Source organism: Onychomys torridus, chromosome 11, assembly GCF_903995425.1.
Source record: "Onychomys torridus chromosome 11, mOncTor1.1, whole genome shotgun sequence".
Lineage (NCBI taxonomy): Eukaryota > Metazoa > Chordata > Mammalia > Rodentia > Cricetidae > Onychomys > Onychomys torridus.
Window position 1 is genome coordinate 31,767,961 of NC_050453.1, and position 23,925 is coordinate 31,791,885.

General features: G+C 40.7%; 1 protein-coding gene across 8 annotated transcripts in view; it reads left to right on the forward strand.

Annotated features, from left to right (window-relative positions):
• Nucleotides 1-6,618: 6,618 nt before the first annotated feature.
• Nucleotides 6,619-23,925, forward strand: part of Prrc2c (proline rich coiled-coil 2C) — a 70,723-nt gene continuing 53,416 nt past the window's right edge. For 7 of the 8 annotated variants that reach the window (XM_036203037.1, XM_036203043.1, XM_036203045.1 and 4 more), the window contains exons 1-2: nucleotides 6,642-6,843; nucleotides 22,959-23,124. In XM_036203037.1, the coding sequence (XP_036058930.1) occupies nucleotides 23,013-23,124 (112 nt within the window). In that variant the 5' untranslated portion in view covers nucleotides 6,642-6,843; nucleotides 22,959-23,012. Of the gene's footprint in view, nucleotides 6,844-22,958; nucleotides 23,125-23,925 lie in introns of all 8 variants that reach the window. The other variant, XM_036203040.1, reaches the window with a different exon arrangement.

Here is a 23,925-nt window from a genome sequence, read left to right on the forward strand (position 1 = left end):
ATCTCAAGTCTCTATTTTCCAGCCTAAAAATAGTTTAGAAGCATTTTTTCCCTGTGTCTCCAGTGACTACCACCTGTACCCCTCTTCTGCATCTGCTCCACCTGAACCACGTCTTTGTGATCTCCTCAGATCTCAGTCTTCCGTCAGGACTCACTTCCTGGCTCAGGCCAACTCAAGAATGCTTGAGGCAAAACTGTGAACCAAGTCTTCTCCAGCTTCTCTCTCTTCTTCCTCCCCCCTTCCTCCTCCAGCCCAGGGTGACTAAACGTCCCAGATGATGTTCTCTGCTCACGAACTGCACTACACTCTCTGGACTTGGGCCTCACCACTCTAAGAACTTAGCTTCTCTCAGCTAAGATGTTAGGAAAATTTTGAGTGAAGAGTAAATCCCAATTACTTCAGAATTTATTGACACATGATATGACAAATGAATACTTTCAACCAAAATGTATCTTTTATTCAATTAAAAAAGTTTTTTGCTATTAATAATTGATTGGCAAATGAAAATATTATCTCACTTTATATAGAATGTAAACATGTATATATATATATATATATATAATGTAAACATATATGTGTGTGTGTGTGCATTGTAATACTATAATAAAACTTATGAGTTGGCAAAAGGCTATTTCTTTTTCAATTTTATTTTGTGTGTGTGCGTGAGTGCACAAGTGTGCCACATGTATTCAAGGTACTGTCAGTCCAGAAGATGGCTGGGAGCTCACACCAAAGGGTGTGAGTCACTTGACGTGAGTGCTAAAAACCTAACATGGGTTCACTAGAGGAGAAGCAGGAACCCATGAGCCTTCTCTCCAGCCCTAAAGGAGGTTCCCTGGAAGCAATGGCAATATTGTTCTTGCCTTCATTTGCAAGCTTGTAACATCTGCAGTCATTAATGAGGTTACATTTTCATATAGTGTCTGGATGTTGCATGATAGCCAGGACTACTACACAGAGAAACCCTGTCTCCAAAAAAAAAAAAGTAAATATGTGCACAGGTTTCACACCGTGTTGGCCACCAGTCTTTACTTATATCCAGTTTATCATGTTTCCCAGTTTTACTAAGTCGGAGACATCCTGGATTTGTTTGTTTGAAGCTGAGTCTTTATAGCCCAAGCTAACCTTCCACTTACCACCCTCTTGTCCCACCTTCTGACTTCCCATGTGCTGGGCTTCCAGCATCATCATTTGATTAATTCATTTCTTTTTTTTAAAGATTCATTTATTTATTATGTACACAGCATGTATGCCTGCAGGCTAGAAGAGGGCAGTAGATCTCATTACAGATGGTTGTGAGCCACCATGTGGTTGCTGGGAATTGAACTCAGGACCTCTGGAAGAACAGTCAGTGCTCTTAACCTCTGAGCCACCTCTCCAGCCCTAATTCATTTCTTTATTTGCTTACTTATTTGTTTGTTTGAGTCTGTGTTTCACTAGATAACCCTAGCAGGCCTCGAACTTGCTATGATTAGCCTGGCTTTGTACTCACAAAGATCCACCTGCCTCTGTCTCCAGGGTGCTGGGACTAAAGGGGCACACCACCACGCCCATCCTGATTGATTCTTTTATTTGTAACCTACTGTCTCATACATTTTTAGTGCCTCTAGCTTTCTAGAATCAGTCAAGGATTAACTAAACATTTAATTAATTAATAGTTAGTTAGTTAATCTTTTAGGGGAGGTGGGGAACTAGCTCTGTAGACCATGCTGGCCTCGAACTCACAGAGATCCACCTGCCTGTGGCTCCCAAGTTACTGGGATTACAGGCGTGTGCCACCACAGCCCAGCTAGGGTTTTTGTTCTTCTTTTACTTTTTTTTGAGACAGTGTTTCTCTGTGTAGTAGCCCTGGCTATCATGCAACAAGTAGACCAGGCTGGCCTTGAACTCATGAACTCAGAGGTCCATCTGCCTCTGCTTCCTGAGAACTGGGATTAAAGGTGTGCGCCACCACGGCCTGACTAATATCCCTAATCTTTTTTTTTTTTTTTTTTTTTTGGATACAGGATTTCTCTGTGTAGCTTTACGCCTTTCCTGGAACTGGAACTCACTCTGTAGCCCAGGCTGGCCTCGAACTCACAGAGATCCACCTGGCTCTGCCTCCCGAGTGCTGAGATTACAGGCGTGCGCCACCACCGCCCTGACAAGTTTTCTTTGTGTAGTTGTGGTTCCTGTCCTGGATCTCGCTCTGTAGCCCAGGCTAGCCTCGAACTCACAGAGATCCGCCTGGCTCTACCTCCCGAGTGCTGGGATTAAAGGCGTGCGCCACCACCGCCTGGTGTTAGTTAATTTTTATTTACATTTGGTTTTTTTTTTTTCTAAAGCTTTATTTATTTATTTTATGTATGAGTGCTCTGTCTGCATGTACAACTTTATGCCAGAAGGGGGCATCACATCCCTCAATAGATGATAGTGAACCACCATGTGGTTGCTGGGAATTGAACTCAGAACCTCTGGAAGAGTAGTCAGTGCTCTTAACCACTCAGCCATTTCCCCAGCCCTACTTTTGTTTTTTTTAAGACAAGGTCTTTCTATTTAGTCCTGCCTGTCCTGGAACTTGATATGTAAATCAAGCTGGCTTCAAACTCACAGAGATCTACCTGGCTCTGCATCCCAAATGCTGGGATTAAAGGTTTGTGGCACCACAGCCAGCTAAATTAACACTTTATAAAAATAAACATTAGCAAATAAAGCTGAACAATTACACATGAAATAGGTCATATTGTGTGGGGAGTCAATTCATTTTCAATTAAAAACCAGTTTACCTAATTGCATACCAGCAATTGAAAATCTAGTGTTGTTGGGCGGTGGCGGCGTATGCCTTTAATCCCAGCACTCAGGAGGCAGAGCCAGGTGGATCTCTGTGAGTTCGAGGCCAATCAGGTCTACAGGACAGCCAAAACTGTTAGACAGAGAAACCCTGTCTTGAAAAACCAGCACTACCAAAAAAAGTTTTTCACGTATATACACATGAAAAAGAAACTTTTCTTTTTGATATGTGTACATGCACACACATATATACATATGTGGTAAGTGTGCCTGTATGTATAGGTACAAGTGCATGTGTGGCCCTACATGTGGAGGTCTGAGATTGACATCAGAGTCCTCCTTCATTGCTCTCCATCTTATTAGTTCAGGCAGGGTCTCTCAATTGAACCCAGAGCACACAGACGGCAGCTTGCCCTGGGAACTCATGTATGTTTTCTCAGTGTTGAGAATTACAGATGGCTGCCATACCTACTTGACATGGTGTCTCGGGGTTCAAAGTGCTTTATCCACCAAGTCATCAGGCCAATGCAAAAAGAGTTTATAAAGTAATATTTTCTAAAAAACACTTTTATTACATTGTATGTCTTTATTGTGTAGTGTTTTCTGTCATTTGCATGCATGGACAGATGATAACACGTGGGAACTGATTCTCCAGCATGGGTCTTAGGGATTAAACTCAGAGTGGAGACCCACAAAGGTTTCCTAGTGAGATATGATCTTGCTTTACCCAGCAGAGCTGTATTAAAGGATTGCTTGACCATGTGCATGGTTACTAGGTGATTGGAAGGGTCTGTACTTGGCTGTGCTGGGGGTGAGGTCTTTTGTTCCCCACCTTGGCATTCCTACAAATAGCCCTTTAGAAGAGACAGGAGGGGCCGGTAGATGAGGATTCAGACCCTCCCGAGGCTATCCTGTGTTTTTATCTGTTTCTCTCCCCTCTATTCTTCTATCTAACTCTCTTATCCCTCACTCCTCAAGAGTACCCTGTCATAAAATGTGGGAGCCGGTCCCCCACAACTCAGGTCATCAAGCTTGGTGGCAAGCAACTTATTGAGTCATCTCTCCTACACCGAAAATAGTACTTGGCTTTGGACATTCAAATAATGCATGGCGATTTTAGTCAGATTCTCCCCTCTTCCCACCACCAAAAGAGATAGGAGTTAAGGAAAAGAAGCCTGCTCTCTGAGAGTTAAACTTTAAGATTGCAGGCAGTGAGTAAGAGCAGAAATGAGTAGACTCACCTTTAAAGCACAAACTGACCTGACTCTACTGTGATTTGATTTTTATTGAGAGAACATTGCTAAGAGGTAACTATGGAAACAGAGGAAGGAACCCACAGGGGCACTTCAGGCCTGGTGGCCATCCAAGTGCTGTCAAGGAGAAAAGAAGCCTAAATCAGGAGCACAGCAGGATGTCCCTGCTATATTGGCAATCAATGTAGAAAATTACAACCACTAGAAACTCAATATATATTTCAACCTTTGGAACAAAATCATCCTCTTGTGGAACTAGATAAATCAAGAAATGGCCTTACATATAACTACTTATTCCGAATCTATGCCCACCAATCATCTTCTGACAACAGCTTTAGGTTCTCGAGACAGGGTTTCTCTATGGAACAGCCCTAGTTGTCCCAGAACTAGCTCTGTAGACCAGGCTGGCCTCAAACTCACAGAGATTCAGCTGCCTCTGCCTCCAGAGTGCTGGGATTAAAGGTATGGGCTTTTGTTTCTTAAGTAAGTTTAGCTACATAAAAAATGCTCTAGCTAGCTGGGAGTAGTGACCCACAACATTAATCCCAACCCTGGGGATGGGGGACAGAAGCAGGTGGATCTCTGTGAGTTTGAGGCCAACCTGGTCTACATAGTGAGTTCTAGGACAGACAGAGTTACATAGTGAGACTCAGTCTTGGGGGGGGGGGGAGAAGAAAGAAGAAAGAAATGCACTAACTCTGCAAATATGAGTACTGATGTATACACGTTACAGCATGTGATGGCTATTCTGGAGTGTCAACTTGACTACTATCTGGAATTAACTAAAACCCAAAAATGTAGGTCACACCTGTGAGGGATTTTTTTGCCTAATTTGAAGTGGGAAGATCCACTTCCAATCTGCATCTTTGAGCTGGGACCACACACCTTTAATCCAGGTATTTTAAGGTCAGAAGACCCACCTCCAATCTGGACCAGGCCTTCCGCTGGAAGTCCATATAAAGACATGGACAAAGGAAACTTGCTCTTTGCCTCATTAGCAAGTCCAATCCTTCTCTGGCATAAAAGCCTACTTTGAGACTTCAGAATATATGGGAAGACCAGCAGAGACATCCAGTGAAGTGTGATCATCCAAAGCCATTGTTGGATTAGCTGGACCAGTGTGTAAGTCATTTTAATAAATCCCCTTTCTATATAGACACATCCAGAGATTGATTCCATAAATTGTGACCCAAGAGAACCCTGACACGGCTCTTAGAAATTCATTAATTAATATTCTGTTGGTACATGTCAGTCTCATAACCTGGGCAAATATCAGCTGGGTTGATTGTTGGAGGAGTTCTACATTGCTCAAGAAAGGTATTTCAGTACCAGGAAACTAAAGACCAGATTCTAATGGATTGTGGGAAAATCACCAAGGTATTTTCTTGGCCTCTCTCTGGCCTGTTATATCAATCAGCCAATATGTCCCTTTTAAATGACCATTAAAGGGGCCGGGGGTTATAGTTTAGTTGGATTAGCACTTGCTTAACATGTGGAAGACTCTGGGTTCAAGCCCCAGCAATGCAGAACAGTCTAAAACAAATTATCACAAATGTCAATTGGGAGGAAGTTGCTTGTGGTTTACTGCTCTGTGGTTTTATTTAACCTTCTAACACTCTGGTGTCATTCCATGAACACATACCAATTACTAGCGGAGAGCTTTACTTAGACCAGGAGAGGTTGGCAAGAAATCTTTGAATTTATTATACATTATAGGTACTTCATCACACATTCACGAATTATTTTCTTGCTTTTGGGAAAGGAAGATCAAACCCAGAACCTTGTACACGTGAGGCAAGATACTACATGGCGTACTTTCTTGTCTCTACGTCACACCTCTCTGGGAAATATCTACATGAGTGACTTTTTTTTTAAGATTTATTATGTATACAGTGTTCTGCCCGCAGGCCAGAAGAGGGCACCAGATCTCATTACAGATGGTTGTGAGCCACCAGGTGGGTGCTGGGACTTGAACTCAGGACCTCTGGAAGAACAGACAGTGCTCTTAACCGCTGAGCCATCTCTCCAGCCCCCAGCATGGGTGACTCTTAACTGTTAGTTTTCTCTGCTAGTTGGTCCAAGAGATAAACACTGCCAGAAAAATCAAAGAAGTAAACAGTGCCTAATTTACACCCATAATCACAAATGCCAAAGGTGGCCTCGGGAAAGCACACCAGTCCTGTTGTTCCTCACACTTGGATTACTTTTTTCACGCGGAAAGTGCCACACCGTGCCCTCTCCCTTTGCCCCCTACTTCGCTGAGAAGCGTCTAGCAAAGCGCTGGTTGTAAATTTAGATGCTCGTCCATCAGTGGTGCCGATGCACGGAGACAAACCAAGTTGTATTCCCGACGACTCAAGACTTCTGGAACCTTCCCAGGTGGAGGAGAGCTTTGGTCGCTCCCGAGATCGTTCTGGTTGATGGAACTCCCTCCTTCCAGTAGGAGGCAGCGTTCCCCTCCGCTGCACCGCAGCCGAGCTGCCACGGAGGCGGCGTCACGTGATCCCGCAGCCTCACCGCCCCGCCCCCCCCCCCCCGCTCCTTCCGCCCCCCGAGGGCGGGCTTGCGGAGATTTTTCTTTACGTGCGCGGCGTCATGACGTAACACGTAGGGGCTGGCTAGCCGCCATCTTGCTTCTTTTTCTCGCTTGCTCTCACCCTCTCAGGAGGTAGCGAAAGTGCTTTGGCGGTTTGTACGGCTGCGGCTCGGGCTTTCCGTACCGGGCGGCCTTGCGGACGATCCCTCGAGGCTCCCTCCCCACCCCCTGACCCGTACCCGGCGAGCCCCTGGAAGCGCGCAGACTTGGTCTTCACCCTGGCGGGTAAGGAGAGCCAGGGCGTCCGGGCGGTGAGGAGGCCCGATGGAGGAGGGCGGGCGCGGGACGCAGGAGGAGGCCTGGGGCCCGCGGCGCCTCTGCCTGGGGGCTCCCGGCATCCGCGGCGTCCGCGGGGCTCCGGCGCGGGCCCGCCGCCCATGTGCGCGGCGTGTGCTGCGGCGGCGGAGCGGAGCGGAGCGGCCCTGCGGCGGCCGAGGCACCTTCTGCTCGCGGGCCTGCGCGGGCCGTTCTTCCACGGCGTGGAGGATGATGCCCGCGGCTGCTCCGAGGGCCCCTGCCGCCCGTGGACGCTCCTGGGGGGTGATGCCCGCGTTTGCAGCGAGCAGTGTGGTGTGGGCCCAGGGCGATCCTAGAGGCTCTACGGGGACCCGGGACCAACCCTACTTCCGCTAGGAACATGCTGGACAACTTCTTGGGAGGATTCGGGTCGTCCTTCCTCCCGCTAGGCCGCTCCAGCTCCGCATTTGCGGGAATACCGCTCGGCTGCCGCCTCTTCTTCAGAGAGCGTTTAGTACCGCTGGTTGCTAGGGCAAAGGCCCCGTTTAGGACTGAAGAAAAGAGCATGGGAGTCAGTGAGGACTCCGGTTTGGTGCTACACTTATGAAGCTCTCTAATCCCTTTAAAGAGATGTGTGTTCGTTTAAAAGTTCGTTCGAGATCTTTGGGGTGGGGGTGTCTAACTTGCCTGATAATTCCTAGCTTTTAAAACTACCCGGATTTCCGCATTGACTGGTCTTCAGCCTAGGTTCATAAATTCATACCCCGGTAAGATACTTAGAATTGTAGGTGACTCTGTTAAGATTTCTCTTTGGGAACGCACCAGAAGAATTGGAGGATGCTCGATTAAGTGCTCGGTAGTCAATTCCTGTAAATAGAAGTGATCGGTAGGGTAGTATTAGGCGACCACCATGTCAGACCTTCGGCATTTTTAAAAAGTAGATTTAAGCTTCTGTGTTGGCCATTAAGATGCTGCTTTGGCTGGAGCCATTTTTTAGGTGTGTGTCACAGATGCACTGCAGCATCTTTTCTGGCTTTCCCCAAATACATTGATTCTCCAGAAATTAGAAATAGATTGACTTTGTATATAGTGAGATTAGTTATTATTTGCTTTTCTGGAATGGATTTTTCCAAATAAGTTGTTGGGGTGTGTGTGTGTGTGTTTGTTTTTGTTTTGAGGAGGGGTTGTCGGGGTCTGTAGGTGTGTGATGAACATAGAATGCCTACTGTTCTCCCTTCATAACTTAACTTCACAAGAACTTCACATACATTATCCTTCTTTATCCCTTCTAATCTTTGAGGAAAGTACTCATACTTGTTTTACAGATGAGGACATGATCTTTGAGAGACTGAAGTAATAGATGAAGGTCACACAAATTTTTAGTGGTACTGTAGTCAAAGCTGTATTTTCGAAATCCAAAGGGGATGCTGTGAACTGTCAGGGTGCCCATTTGTTCTTGCACTTTTATAATCCTTGCTAAAGTACGTTATTGACTGGTAGTTTTTCTTAAGCTTACCTTCAGTGTTGAACATTGTTACATATGAAGGTTAAAGTGTTGCCAGGTGTTAACTGTGTGTTTTATCTGTTTGTGGATAGGAAGACTAGAGAAAGACAGTGATGTGCTTGAGGCCAGTCTAGGCTTTGTACTAAGACCAAGTGAATGCTGAAAGGGACTTTTTTTAATTTTGAGAAATTATTGTTAGACCATTCCTTCATTTATAAACTGAAGATGATAATAACAGCACCTCTCAGCCTTGCTGTACAACTTAAGACTGCGTAAAGGATTTAATACTATGGTTAGTGCATCGTTTAAAAAAAAAAAGGACAGCTAAAAATGGAGGGAGAACAGTGGAGTACTGGTAGAAAGATTTAAGGGGAAAAAAAATACTGTTTTCCAATCAGGATAATCTGTGTTCTCAAAATAACCCAAGTCTTTGGTTACTTAAGTAGTTTTCTTTTTCCTGTTCTACTTCTCTTTATATTTACATGCCAGACTTTAATTCGTAAAGATTCCTCCTTTGTGCTCTGTATAGTAAATAAAACCCTGGGATCAGTTCTAGCTCAGAACAAAGTGCAGAATTTCTTCAATGTCTGTGAAGATAGTACTGTGCCCCTGAGTCTGTGCACTGCCCTCTTCCCACACTTGAAGTTGTAGTTAGCTAGGTGACATCTTTCTATACAATTTATGCCATACCAGTATCTATATAGTTCATTGTTAAAATTGCAAAAGAAATCAATTGCATGTTTACAAAACTGTATATTCTATTCTCTGCTCTCCTTTCTCTCTCTCCTCTTTATGTAGCTTTGGCTGTCCTGGAACTCGCTGTGTAGACCAGGCTGGCCTCAAACTCAGAGATCTCCTACCTTTGCCTCCCAAGTTCTAGGATCAATGGCATGTGCTACCAGTGCTTAGCAGAGAACTGTATTCTTACAGTGAAAGCAGCCCTGAAGTTTATATCTAAGTTCTGACTAAGTCTATTGCCTTGTCAGTGGAGTAACACAATGAATACTTACTTCAATCTCAGTTGATGTTAATTGTTGCTTGGAAGTCTGAGTTAGTGTTAGTTTCCTGAGGATCAAGTATTCATTTTTTGTTTGTTTTGTTTTGGTTTTTTGTTGTTGTTTTTTTGAGACAGGGTTTCTCTGTAGCTTTGCTCCTTTCCTGGAACTCACAGAGATCCTCCTGGCTCTGCCTCGCAAGTGCTGAGATTAAAGGCGTGGGCACCACCGCCCGGCGATCAAGTATTCTTTAGAGTCTCTTTTGTGTTGTGTTTTCCATCTAAAGCTAACTATACATTTGTCATATTTCTCATTTTGTACAAGAGATTAACAGGAGGCCAGCCATGTTTAGGGGCCTCTGTCTGCACCTATGTGCTGGCAGAGTCATTCAAATGAGTGCTGTTACTGAGGTTAAACAGGCAACTTCTGTCTCAATTGCAGGCATATGTGGCAAAAGCTATTACTACTAGTATGTTGGATTCCCCTGTTCAGCTGGATGCTGAATGTTAAAGGAAGGTACAGCCAGCATTTATAGAGAGCATCACTAGTATTCTTTTCTTTCTTTTTTTTAAAAATTTATTTATTTATTTTTCTATTATCAGCTTGATGCAGTTTAAATTCTTATCCTAATAGTGAAATGTTTCATTGAGGCTTGCCCAGTAATTGAGTAAAACCAAAACTTATTTTAAGCCACAGTCATCCTAGGGTCCCCCTGCTATATAGCCTCCCTGGTTTTGTGGGTTGCAGTCTGATTGTTCTTTGCTTTATATCTAGAATCTACTTATGAGTGAGTACATACCATGTTTGTCCTCCTGGGTTTGGGTTACCTCACTCAGGATGATTTTTTCTAGTTCCATCCATTTGCCTGCAAATTTCATGTTGTCATTGTTTTTCTCTGCTGAGTAGTACTCCACTGCATCACTAGTATTCTTTTTGTTTGTTTGTTTTTTGTTTTGTTTTTTGAGACAGGGTTTCTCTTTGTAGCTTTTCACCTTTTTCCTGGATCCGCCTTGCTCTGCCTCCGGAGTGCTGGGATTACAGGCCAGCACCACTACCGCCCAGCTAGAATTCTTAAAAACTGCTTCCTAGGAATTTTTGATTTCCTGGTAGTCTGTTTTTCTTTACTAGGCTTTTTCCATGCTTCTATCACCTACCTTATATGGTATAATTGGCATGTATAGTTTATCATGCATTATTTCCCATTCTGATACACCTACCTCATATAGTGGTTGGCATAGTTTCTTTTTACATTGTTGAGTAAGGGTTAGAAAAACTAAATAATAGATCCATGCAAAAGAGTATACTTAATAATACTCATTGAGATTGATTTGCATCATAATTTTTTTGTGCCAGGAGGTGGTGGTGCAGCACTCAGGAGGCAGAGCCAGGCGGATCTCTGTGAGTTCGAGGCCAGCCTGGGCTACCAAGTGAGTTCCAGGAAAGGTGCAAAAAGCTACACAGAGAAACCCTGTCTTGAAAAAAAAAAGATTTATAGTTATAATGTCTAGTCTATTTATATTTGGCAAAATTAAAGAAAATATCCTATCCTATATTTGTGAGTCTAAGGTCTCATATCCAATTTATCTTTTATCATCTAAGAAGTATTGTTGAGCCTGGTTCTTAGAATAATGTCTCAAAAACAGACAGAAGATGGGGGAAATACTAACTTTTTAGAAGGTTTAAATTTCATGAATACTGAATACCTTGAATCTAGGATGGCTTGAGCCTGTTAAATGTTTGGTCATTTTAAATTGGACAATCTAGTTAAAATTGGAGTAATCAAATAACTGTGTTCTTGACTTAATACATCGTTCCTCCCTGTCCCTAGTTAAGTATATAGCTTAAACAACAGAAATTTATTTCTCAAAGTTATGGAGACTAGAAGTTCATGCTAAAGTTGCTAGCATGGTTTGTTTTAGTGAGGACTGGCTTCTCTGTTTGCACATGACTCCTTTTTATTGTACTCTCAGGATAGAGAATGAATTCTGTTGTCTCCTTATATAAAGTGTTGATCTAGACATGACTTAATGCCATCATCTAATAAGCCTAATAACCTCTCAAAATTATTTCTCTAAATACCATCACCTCTGGGTTAGGGCTTCATCATTTTCTGGTTACACAAATTCCTCTTATAATCTGTGGCACTTTTTATGTTATTGCAACTTGAAAATGACATTTCTAAACGGGTGTATTTAATGGAGGCATCACTTATTGTAATGATTTATCTTTGGCATTTTATATTGTATTGAATTATGAGGAAGGAAACATCAACTATATAGAATCTTTAACTTTAAATAACATGTTACTTATTTTTATAAAAGTATCTCCTTAATGAAAATTGCCGTTATCTTGGGCACTTTTTTGAGAATCATCTGAATTAATACTGATGCCTCTGTTTTATTGCTGTATTTTGTTTTTTGATAAATTTCTTCATTTGTAAATTTTAATGATTTAGATTTTTAAGTACTGAAAACCAGTCCAGTAATTTTATATTATTTTACATAACAAACGCTTAGTTTTTGAAGGGTGGATCCCAAAATGCATTGCTAAGTTAGAGTGTAGGTCTGTAATGTTGTGAATGTGAAAGACAAATACCAAAGTTTACTAATGTTTTTAAGGCTAGTGATGAGAAAGTACTCTGGGAGAAATGGAGGGAGAACTTACTTTGTAGAGAACAGGTCACCTTTTTAAAATCGTTACAAGTATTTTGAGGGAAGAATAAGCTTAGTCTTCTAGAACATTTAAAAATAGTACAGAAAACTCCCATATTTCCTCATCCAGGTATCCTGTTACTATTTTACCTTATTTCCTTTGTCCTCTGGCTTCACCTCTGCACACACTGACACATTTTCTGTGTTTGCTTTTTAGTGTCTAGGTCTAAACACTGTAGTGCCTGCAAACCTAAAATTCAAATCATACTCTTAGGCCAATACTTTTCTGAGGTCAGTTCTTGAACTTGTTTTGGGAAATGAACAGAACAGCCAGTTAGTGAGTGATTCTTGGAGCATGTTCAGTGTTGTTACTTCCAGAGGTTTTCGTGACTATTGCTGACCAGTCCCTTTGTTATCTTCTCCCTTATTTATTCTCTTGTCATATACCCAAAACAGAAATTTGCCCCATTGGAGTATTTGCTTTCAAATACAATTTATGTGTCCTCGCTTGAAGTAGGGGTAGAAAGACACAAGAGGCCCACTAGTTAGCTTCCTTCCTCTTTTCCCATTTGCTTTTCAGACCTTTTACAGCCTCAGATTTCTAAGCTCTATCTCTGCTTAGTGGATGAGGACACTATATTTCCTGGTCATGGTTTTTCTGTGGTATATGATAGGCACTGAGTAAATAGTTGTAAGAGTGAGTAGGGGTTAAACATTTTGAGCTTGAAGCTCTGTCTAGAAACATACATGATGTTTTGGTGTATCAGCAATTACAAATTGTATCAAACATTGTAGTTTGAAGGAAATTTGGGGGAGTTGGCTTTACTGGTAATATTGGAAGCAATGAACTATAGGTGAGATGACCACAGGGGAAAGAAGAAATGGGGGGAAGAGAAAAATGAGGCTGAAAGCTGTCAGTCACATGAACTTAAAGGAATGGCTTATACTGAAGCTATTTAGCTTTTATGTTTTTGTGTGGTACTTGGCTATTATCAGTAGCTAATGTGTATTTATTATTGTTGTTGTTCTTATTCAGTAATACAACTCATTATGACCAGGTATGGTGTCACACCTAATTCCAGCTCTCTTAGGGCAAAGGCAGGAAGAGCCCTTAGGAGTTCAAAGCTACAGTGTGAAATCCTAGTCTAAAAAAGAAAACCCTGAAAAACAATAACAACAAAAATGTTTTTGGGAAATGGTTGATATCTGTATAGTAGATGATCCTTCTCCTGTCCTTACCTTACTCCTGGTGTGGGCCACCATACTCAGTTTAGTTCCAATCCAGGGCTTCTTGCGTCCTAGGTAAACATTGCCACCTAAGCTATACCCACTGACTGCCCTGCCCAGAGTGCAGATTTATTTTATTTTAGATTTGTTTTATGTGCATGTATGTTTAAGTCTTTTTGCCTACATGTATGTCTGCACCATGTGTGTACAGTGCCCAAGGAAGCCAGAGGAGGGAATTGGGTGGTTATGGTGATGAGTTCTGGAGTCACACCTGGATCCTTTGTAAGAAGAGTGTTTTTAACAGCTGAGCCAAGCCATCTGTCCAGCCCCAGCAAGTCATTTTTTAAAAATTTATTTATTTATTTGATGTGCTTTGGTGTTTTGCCTTCGTGCATGTCTGTGTGAAGGTGTCAGATGCCCTGGAACTGGAGTTACAGACAGTTTTAAGCCGCCATGTGCGTGCTGGGAATCAAACCTGGGTCCTCTGGAAAGGACCATCTCTTCAGCCACCAACAGGTTGTTTTTCATGTTGCCACATAAAAATCAATGGGGCATTGGACTATATTTAAGGGATCTAAATTGTTACATAGGAATAACGACAGGGTGATAAACATTTAGAAACCTGCATGGCCAGAAACATACTTTGTTGTTTATTTACATTGGGCAGATTGGAGTTTATTGAAATACAGAGGTTACTTTTATGCATATACTGAGTATTAAAGATTATTTAATGCTTGCAGAATTTTATACTTGGTAAGCCAAGGGATTTTAGAGATCATAGCTAATCTCTTTCAAAGATGTAGAAACCACTTAGATTGTTTTATCCACATCAGCATTCTAGCTGAGCATTCACGAAAAAGCATTCATTGTTAGCACTGTTCAGTAGCAGCATCCTTTTATCTTGAAAGGCTGATACTTGTATTATGCTAAACTGCTTCCCAAATTTCATTTAGATCTTTGGGAAACAAACTACTTGCTTTAAAACACTGATTCACCACGTGCGCGCCATTATTTTCAATGGTAAAAGCGGGGAAGGGTTATTTATAAGGCTTTGATTTTACAGATTGAGTTCTTAAGATGTTTAGGGACCGTAATATGAACGACCATGAAATGTATTGTTAATATTGTACAAGTTTAGAGGCTTTTTGTTATTTTATTTTTAAGATTCATGTGTGAGTGCTATATTTACATAATTTCCCCTCCAACTCTTCTCACTTCCCCTTCTTCCTCACAAATTCATAGCCTCTTTTTCTTTAATAACTATTGCTACATATATACATATAATTATAAATACAATCTGCTGGATCCCTTCAGGCTGCTCCCGTGTATATGTTAGGTCAGACTCCCTGGGATCCGATAGCCAATAAGAGGGAGCCTTGTTCCTGGAGAAGACTGATTTCTCCTCTCAGCAGCGGTTAATTGCCTGTAGTTTTTCATTTGTGGGTGTTCCTTCATCCATGTTGGCACATCAACTGGTGTTACCATTGTTTTGGTCTTGTATAGGTGACCTCTTTGTGACTTCCTGGGTGTAGCTTTCCTGTCCTGTATAAAAGACAGAATCTTGGAGGAGAGATCCTGCTCCTCTGGGTATTACAATCTTTCTAATCATTGAAGAGGTGTTTTAAAGTTAAAAATGATACAGGTAGAGAATGTAGTGCTTTTGATCCCTATAAGTATACTGATGCGTTTTTGAAATCAGAAGCTTGAAGGCTGAAAACAAATGCTTGAGCTTTCTGTTTTAAGGGTTTGGGAGATTACTAATTACATAAGTTGCACAGGTTTGTTGAGAAATTAATGTCAAATGCAACCATGTATTCATACAGCCCTTTTTAAAACTAGTTTTCTTCCATTGGCTCTTGACATGTAGAATATCCACAAAGGTAGCATTTCTTGTCCACCTGGCAAGCCCTATAAAATCTGATTTCTGTCTACTTAAACTTCCATCTCCTCCCTTTCCCCTTTAGGCATGAATTTTACAGTTGACCTTACACTTCTGGGCTAAGGTTCAGTGTGGTTTACAACTGTGGCTGTACTTAGAGACATGTAGGGGAAGTTTTTCAAAGAATACTTCTACTCAGCCTGGCCCCAGCAATTCTGCTTAAACTGGCTGGTAATGAGACAGTGTGTGTGTGTGTGTGTGTGTGGTTGGTTTGTGTGTATGTGGGAATAAGCCAGAGAAGGACCATTAGAGCTAATCAGCCAGCAAGGCCAAACTCCTTCTGCCTTTCCCCTACTACCTGCAGCTAGATGTCAGTGTTAACAGCATATATGACTGTGGCTGGTATTTTTTTTTTTTTTAACCTGGGTGCGGGGTTTCTAGCTAGGGTCCTCATATTTGGGTGGAACCTACTGAAACGTTTTCTTACCCCCAGCATAGATTATTAAGATCTCTGATAAATTTGTACTTCCTGAGTAAGAGCACTGATTCATTTGTCTTTAGCTCATGTCACCTCAGAGAAGCCTTCAGGATTTTGTTGCCCTTTACCCACTTGATTTTTTTTTTTCCACTCACATTCTTGTTTTACTTGTAGATTACAGGTTCCATAAAGTATGACCTGTACTGCTACAAGTGAACATAGAAAAGGAGCTGATGGGCAAAGACTTAACTTGTGAAGGGAGTCTTGTGTTTTACACAGGAAAAAATTAGAAAGGTAATAGACAAACATATGCATACTTACTATGACATTCGTTTCATCCTTGTCAGGAACTTACCTTTCATCACAGGCACATATAACTCTGCTGTGCTTAGTATTAAAATTAACTGTAAATTAATTGTACCTCTAGCACTAGTCCCAGAGGATGAAACAAACACTTCTGTGTTGTATACATTTATCTTTGTAAAGCCTCAGCCAGTGAAACTATTTTAAACCTGCTGGAGCAAGTTAGTATATTTTCTCAAATATAAATTTAGCAGTTGCACAAAGACTTTTCAAAGTATATATTCATTCAGCAACATTTACATATCAGGTATGTGTTGAAAGCTAATAGCTTTACTTGATGTTTTAATATTAAGGTGTATTATAAAAAGACAGATGGTGCCTTTGTTTTTGTCGTACTTTTTAAAAAGCGTTTTTGTTCGTGTGCATTTGTGTGTATGTGTGTGAGAGAGAGAGCGGGGTATGTGTCACTGTGGAGGTCAGAGGACAACTTTTGGGACAGTTCTGTTGAAGAAGGGTCTTTGTTGTTTCTGCAGCAACCAGATGTTTAGATTAGCTGACTCATGAGCGTCCTAGAGGTTCCCCTTCATCTTCCTGTGTTGCTGTAGGAATGCTGCTGGCATTGCAGATGCACACCATTCCATCACATGTGGCTTTTCTTTTTTTGTTTTTTGTTTTGTTTGTTTTTCGAGCCAGGGTTTCTCTGTAGTTTTGGTGCCTGTCCTGGAACTCTTCTGTAGACCTGGCTGGCCTCGAACTCAGAGATCCGCCTGGCTCTGCCTCCTGAGTGCTGGGATTAAAGGCGTGCGCCACCACCACCCGGCACATTTGGCTTTTCATGTGTGTTCCACAGATAAAATTTAGCCCTGCTCATTCAGCTCTTTTTTTCTCTGGTTTTGAACACCATAGGCATCTTAGGGCCTCAGGGTATTTGTCTTGTCTTTTCTTCATCTCTAAAGTTGTCGTCTTCCCTTTGGACCTAAGTCAGAGAAGCCTTCAGTGACCAGCTGATCGGAAGTGAGTCCACTTTTCTCATACTGGCATTGTTGCCGTCTGAAATGACACTTTAGTCATTTAAATCACAACACTAGAAAATGAGGCCCTAAATCACTAATGGTCGATTGTTGTATCTGTGGTCTGGAAGACTGTATTGTAGTAGTCTCCACTTACTAGAGCACTGTTCTAAGACTTCTGTTGAGAGAACTCCCGGGCTCCCATGTGGAACTGGCCGGGCCAAGCCAGAAATGGGGTGGGGTGGGGAGGCTATTTAACTTTTCAACAACTCTTCCTTTGATTGTTCTGAGCCAAAAATTGGTAGTTTTCCTAGATAACTTTTATTTCTTAAGACTTTTATTTCTTAGATTTTGTGTGTCATTTTACCACTAGTTTTATCTAGTTTTGTTTAGTTTTTTTTGAGACAGGGTTTCTCTGTGTAACCCTGGACCAGACTGGCCTCAAATCAGAACTCTTGCTTCTGCCTCCCAAATTCTGGGATTAAAGATGTGGGACACTATCCTGGCTCACTAATTTTATCTTAGTTTTTAAAATTAGACCATCTGTGTTCTTGGGGAGGGTATTTTGTTTTTTTTTTGTGTATAATTTTTGAGACAGGCTTTTCATGTAGCCCATGTGGGCCTAAAACTTACTGTGCAGCCAAAGGAAATATCAAACTCCTGACCCCTCTTCCTCCATGTCCCAAACACTGGGACTAACAGAGGTATGTAACCATAGCTATGTTGGACCCATTTTTTAAACTTCTTGCTTTGTCTAGTAATAGAAATACTTGACTTGGAGTGTAAATATGATTTATATTCATTGTGTTTTGATAGAGTATTTTCTGTTAAATAGTTTTGCAATATTGGTTTTGAATTTGCATGTGTGTGTCTTGTCATAGATTTTTAAAAAATTTTAATTGATTCTCTTACATTTATGGGATTATAATCTTAAACAGTTTTCATGCCAGTTCCAGAAGCAAAACAGGTTTTGTTGTCCCCTTACTATGTTCTGAGATTTTTTTTTCTTCTTCTCCTATATTGTCTGTTGCATGCATTATTATTTTTTTTGGGGGGGGGGTCAGGACTGCTGATTTCTCACTTTCCCTATCTTGCTAGGCTAGTTCTTTTTCTTCCATCACCTCTTGCAGTCCTCCCATCCTTTGACACTTTATGTGTGTGTACCTGAGTGTATGTATGTGCATGCAGTCAGAAGTGTCAGCTCTCTTGGAGCTAGAATCACAGGCCTTAATGTAGGTAATGGGAACTGGACCCAGGTACTGGAAAAGCAGTAAGTACTTTTAACCACCGAGCCATCTGTACAGCCCCCAGTATACTTGTTTGGTTTTTGAGACAGGGCTTCTCTGTGTGTAGCCTTGACTAACCTGGAACTTGCTCTATAAACCAGGCTGGCTTCAAACTCAGAGAGATCCACCACTCTCTGCCCCCAGAATGCTGGGATCAAAGCCATGTGCCACCGCTGCCTGGTGATTTAATCTCATCTCTTATTGGCCTATTCTTGGCCTGCATTTGCTCTGATAGATTTAATAGTAAGATTTTGTTAGCAAAGAATCTAGGAGCCTTTTAATATGTGGAAGTGGTCCCAGTTTTCATTCAACATAATTGTTTTGGGATTAAGTAACTAATAAATTGTTTTTCATAGTGATTGCACCATGCCATTTCTTTTCATCAACAGTGTATGAAAATTCTAGTTTTTCCATATCCTTACCAAAACTTGAGTGCATTGTTTTGTATTTTTAGTTCTCTTGAAGTTGTGGTTACAGTGAAAAATAATTCTAAATATGTCCATAGACTTACTTGTCACTTGTGTCTTATGCCTATTTTTAAAAGTACTGGTTTTCCCTGATTAAATTCTGAGAACTCTGTATGTTCTGAGTAAGAGGCCTTTTTTTAAAGAGGCCTTTATTAGGTTAGTTTGCAAATGTTTTTTTTTTCCTCCAAACTATAGCTTGTTTTCAAGTTATCTTTCCTTCGTCATTCATACCCAAGCACAAACACACAGCACACACAAAACACAGACATGTATATTAGGTGTTGGCTAACCTGGTAGCATACACACACACACACATCTAGGATCTAGACTATCCTGTTTTTTAGGGGGTTTTTTTGTTTTTGTTTTTGTTTTTTTTTTTGAGCTGAGGATCGAACCCAGGGCCTTGCACTTGCTAGGCAAGCGCTCTGCCACTGAGCTAAATCCCCAGCCCTCCTAATGTTTTGTAGTTTTCAGTTAACAGGTCTTAAATCTCCCTAAGTGTTTTCTAGGTTTTCCCCTGGCACTTAACCAGGTTTTCTACATATATTGCCCTCTGATCAACAGATAAGACAATTACTTCATTTTTTCAATCTGATTTCTTTTTGTTTAACTTCTACTGGCTAGAATTTTATTACAGACATGAAGAAAGTGAATATCCTTTCTTTGTTTCTGATCTTTGAGGAGATAGGGGTAAGCAATTCAGTCTTGTAATTGTTCCTTTCCATTTAATTTACTGAGCTTTTATCATAAATGAATTTTGGCTTTTTCTGCATCAAGGGACATACATGATATTTCTACTTTCCTTTGCTACTGTGGTAAATTACATTGCTTATGCTTTGGCTGTTGAGCATACCTTCCAGTTTGCATGCTGGGAATCAAATCCACATACTTGAACTGTATTCCCTCCCCAGTGGAGGTTAGTTGGTTGGTTGGTTGGTTGGTTGGTTGGTTGGTTCATTGTGGTACTTGAGCTCTTACGTAGGGCTTCACACAAGCTTGACAATTGCTCTGCCACTGAGCATATCTCCAGCCCCTGAAGTGGTTCTTTGAATATTGTATTTTAGCTTTAGTAAGTCTGTGTGGGAATTTTCATTAAATTTATCATGGTTTTGACCATAGTTTTTCTAGTTTTCTCTTTAGGAAATACTGTGTACAGAAATGACTACTTGAAATTATTTAAAGACTCAATTGATAATGTTTTTTTGGTTTGGTTTTGGAACTTGATAGGCTGATCTTGATTGGCTTGGTCCTACATTAGCCTTCCAGTGCTGAGATACAGATATGGGCCACTGCACTCAATTACTTTCTGTGTTTGATGTTTATTATATATTTCATCTCTTTGTGCTATTTGTGTTGGTCATTACTTTGTTCTAACAAAATAGCCATGATTCTGTGGCGCACTATAATCCTCAAAAATGAAACTAAATCTTGATGGCACCCATTTTGAGTTGTTTAGGTTCTAGCTGCAGATCTGTTCTTTTAGAAATTATTTTATAAAGCCAGGCATGGTAGCCCCATGGCTTTAATCCTAGGCAGAGACAGTAGGATCTCTGATTTTAGTTCTAGCGTGGTTTACATAGGGAATTTCAGAACAACCAGAACTGTATAGAGAGAACCCTGTCTTAAAACAACAAAGAAGTATATAAAGACATCTTACACGGGATGTTAACTATACAAAAACCCATTTTAACATGGAAGCTTTTACTTTGTTCCATGTAAAACCAATAATTTGTGGCTTTAAGGAAACAATTGCTTGTTTTGTATTTAGAATTTCTTTATAATTTATAGGAGTATTTTTGTTTTGTCCTTTTAAAGTTTGTTTTTTTGTATGTATTTGAAGTGTACATTGTACTGCTTTGGTAAACACCAAATTACTACTGAAGTTTTAAGTCAATCACTGTATCCCTTGCTTCCCATTGTTACCTGGACAGTGTTAAAGGCACCCAACAAACCACTCTTTGATTTTGTTGATGTAGGACCTCGTGTAGGTTTGGAACTCACTATGTTGCTGAGGATGGCCATGAACTCCTGATACCCCTTCTGCTTCCCAAATGCTGGAATTATGGCTTTTACTGAGTTTGCAGTATGCAATACTTTAATTGTAGTCCTCCAGCTGTGCAGTTGCAAGGCTCTTCTTTTGACCTAATTCCCTGTCTCTGCCTTCTAGCACTTACTCACTCCGCTTCTCTGTATTGGTTGGTTGAGTTTTAACACGTATAAATGAAGTTCTTTAGTATTACTGGTGTTGCTCTTTCTGTTTTTGACTTACTTCATTTAGCAGAATGTCCAACAGTGCTGCAGCCTGCATGGCTTGGAAACCTGATTAAGATGGGGAGGGAATGAAGAATTGATAGACAGTTTGATGGAGTAGCACCAGCTGGAGCCTCAGCACTTTTATGCAGGGAAGATTAGCTAATCTCATAGGATGTCTCTAGGCAAGTGGTGTCTTACTGTAAACATCTGGAATGAGGAAGCTTCACTTGGTAGTTTATGTATGTACACACTGTCAGCATTGGAACTCCACTCAGGCTGGCTTAGAACACCTGAGTGAGCCCACTCTGAGATGCAGGGATTACAAGCATGCTCCAGCCATGCCTGACTTACTGAATTGAACATTTTAGTACATTTGCTCACTGGCTTTATTGCTTGGTGAATTCTGTTCATAGACTTAATATTTGGGTTTCTTATGTTGAGTTCTGTTTTATATGTTTAGGTATTTGTATTCTCCAATTTCATTTTTCGACTTATTTTCTTAAGCTGGACAAAACACCCTCCTAAAATGTCCCTATATTCTAAGTACAGTTAAATGTTCTCAAAAGAGAAAAAATATGGGATGCATTCTTCAGTAGTACGTAATTTTGAATTATCAATTAGTATTTTGATGAGCTTCCTTATAGAGATGAGTAATGAATACCCCACAGTAGGAAGAATAGACCTTAATTTGGGGTGAGAGAAAAGATAAAGTGATTAAGGCTGTTTACACATTAGAATCACTTGAGAAACTTTAGAACTGCACATTGCTGCTTAGCTTCTCGCTCCTGTATTAGAATAATTTTAGTGTCTAGGTAACACTAATGTATTATATCAAGAGTTGAGAATCAGTGTAAATGTGCCTATTCATAATGAGTCTTAATATATTTGTTCCTCCTTGTCACTGAACATAATTCTTGCTGTATCATGAAACTGAAAATTTGCCGGTGGGTTAGATTGTTTAAGTACATACATATCTCCCCACTCCAGCTCCAGCACCTTTTGATGCAGGGTCCCAGTGTATCACCATGGATGGCCTGGAACTCTATGTAGACCAGGCTGGCCAGGAATCAACCTGTTTTCCTCCTCACAGTGCTAGAATTAAAGGTTTGGGCTACCATGCCTGGATGTATACCTCCCTTTTAAAATCCTCATTATTATTAACACTGTTGAGATTAATTGAACATATTTGTGTAGGTAGGTAGATAGCAAGACAGGCAGCACTCAAGTTGTACATGTAGTTCTTTTTGATGACAGGTAAGTCAGACTATCAAAGGACAAGTAGATAATGGTTAATTTAATGTATCTGGAGGGCTGGGGTTGTAGGTAGTTCCAATGGTAGAACATTTGCCTAGCATATTGTATAAGGTATTGGGTCCGATTCTTAGAGAACTACCGAACAAGCAAACAAAAAACCTTGTATGTCACGTGGCTGATAGATACCTTATGGGTTTTTAAAGTGTGTGTGTAGAAAATTGTACTGTCCTTAGCTCTTATTCTGTAGTTTTTAAGCTATTAATAGTTTCTGTTGTGAACCATTGTGAACTATTTATTGGCCAACCCCGCCTTGCTTTCACCTTAACCAACCTCTCTAGGACACACACATGAACATTATCTCTTTAAATTGAAAGGAAGTTATATGAGAAATAATTTGTCTATTTCTCCTTTTATCATGAATTCCGTCTAGTGGTCTTATATGCCAGTCATTTCAAAACTTAAGTTAAATTCTTGTGTCTTTATTGAGTAGACAGTCTGCTAGGTTCATCATATCTGAAGTATTCATCTTAGGATTATAGCCTTTATCCTCTGGGATACCATTTAACAGTTAGAAGCAGTTATAAATAATGTATTTGTCAAGTGCATAATAGTTTTATTTTAGCTAATATTGGCCTGTATTAATGAAGTCATGAAAATATTGGCATATGTATTGAAGATAAATATCTCCTTCAATACCTATCTTTTTAAAAAGATCCTGAGATGTAAATTTATTAAACTTTTTAGTCTGCAAATACTAAAAATTTCCTCTTATTTTTCTTTCTTGCATATATCACAGAGTACTTTTAAGGGGTGTGGCAGGAGGTTTTGGACTCGATGAGTTTCCACCGAAATGTCGGAGAAGTCAGGCCAGAGCACAAAAGCAAAGGATGGGAAAAAGTATGCAACACTCAGTTTGTTTAATACTTACAAAGGAAAATCCTTAGAAACTCAGAAGACTACAGGTGAGTAGATCCAGTAGCATTTATGTTCATAGATTTGTTAATGTAGATGGCACTGCATCTGCTGCTTTTGATTAAAGGTTAGGGCAAGCCCATTTATATTGGCCTTAATATGTATTCACATACTTTTCAAGGAAAATGAATTAAATATTTTACCATTAAAAATTTGCACTTTCATAGACCCTTTGGGAGAATTGTTCCTATTTTTTAGTTATAAGTAGGTGTGTGTGTCTTCGTGTGGATATGTGGACATGAGTGCAGGTGACTGCTGAGGTCAGAAAAGATAATGATGTATCTGCTGGAGCTGGTTACATATGGTTGTGAGCTACCAAATGCCAAACATGGATGCTTAGAATTGAACAGCCAGTGTTCTTAACCCCTGAGCCATCTCCCCAGCCCCTCACAGAACCATTTATACATACTTTAGTCTCCCTTCTGGCTAGAGAAAAGAAACCATATTGAAAGACACAGAGTCATGTATACTCTGTTTAGCTACAGGGAAGAAAAGTCAGATGAAACTACAGGGCAAAGTGGAGGGAACACTTTCAGTATTTGAATATAATTTATTCTGGAATAGTCTTTTGTTTGTGGGTTTTGTTTGTTTGGGATTGGGGGTGTTGAGACAAGGTCTTCTTGCTGTGTAACTCTATCTGGCTTAGAACAGGCCAGCCTCCAACCTGGAGCTATTTCCCTGCCTCTACTTCCCAAATTGCAGAGTTAAAAGATGTGTGCTACCACTTTGAGCTTTTTCTCAACATTTTTAAGTTTAGAACAAGTTGCCTGGAACATTCTAAAAGTAGCATT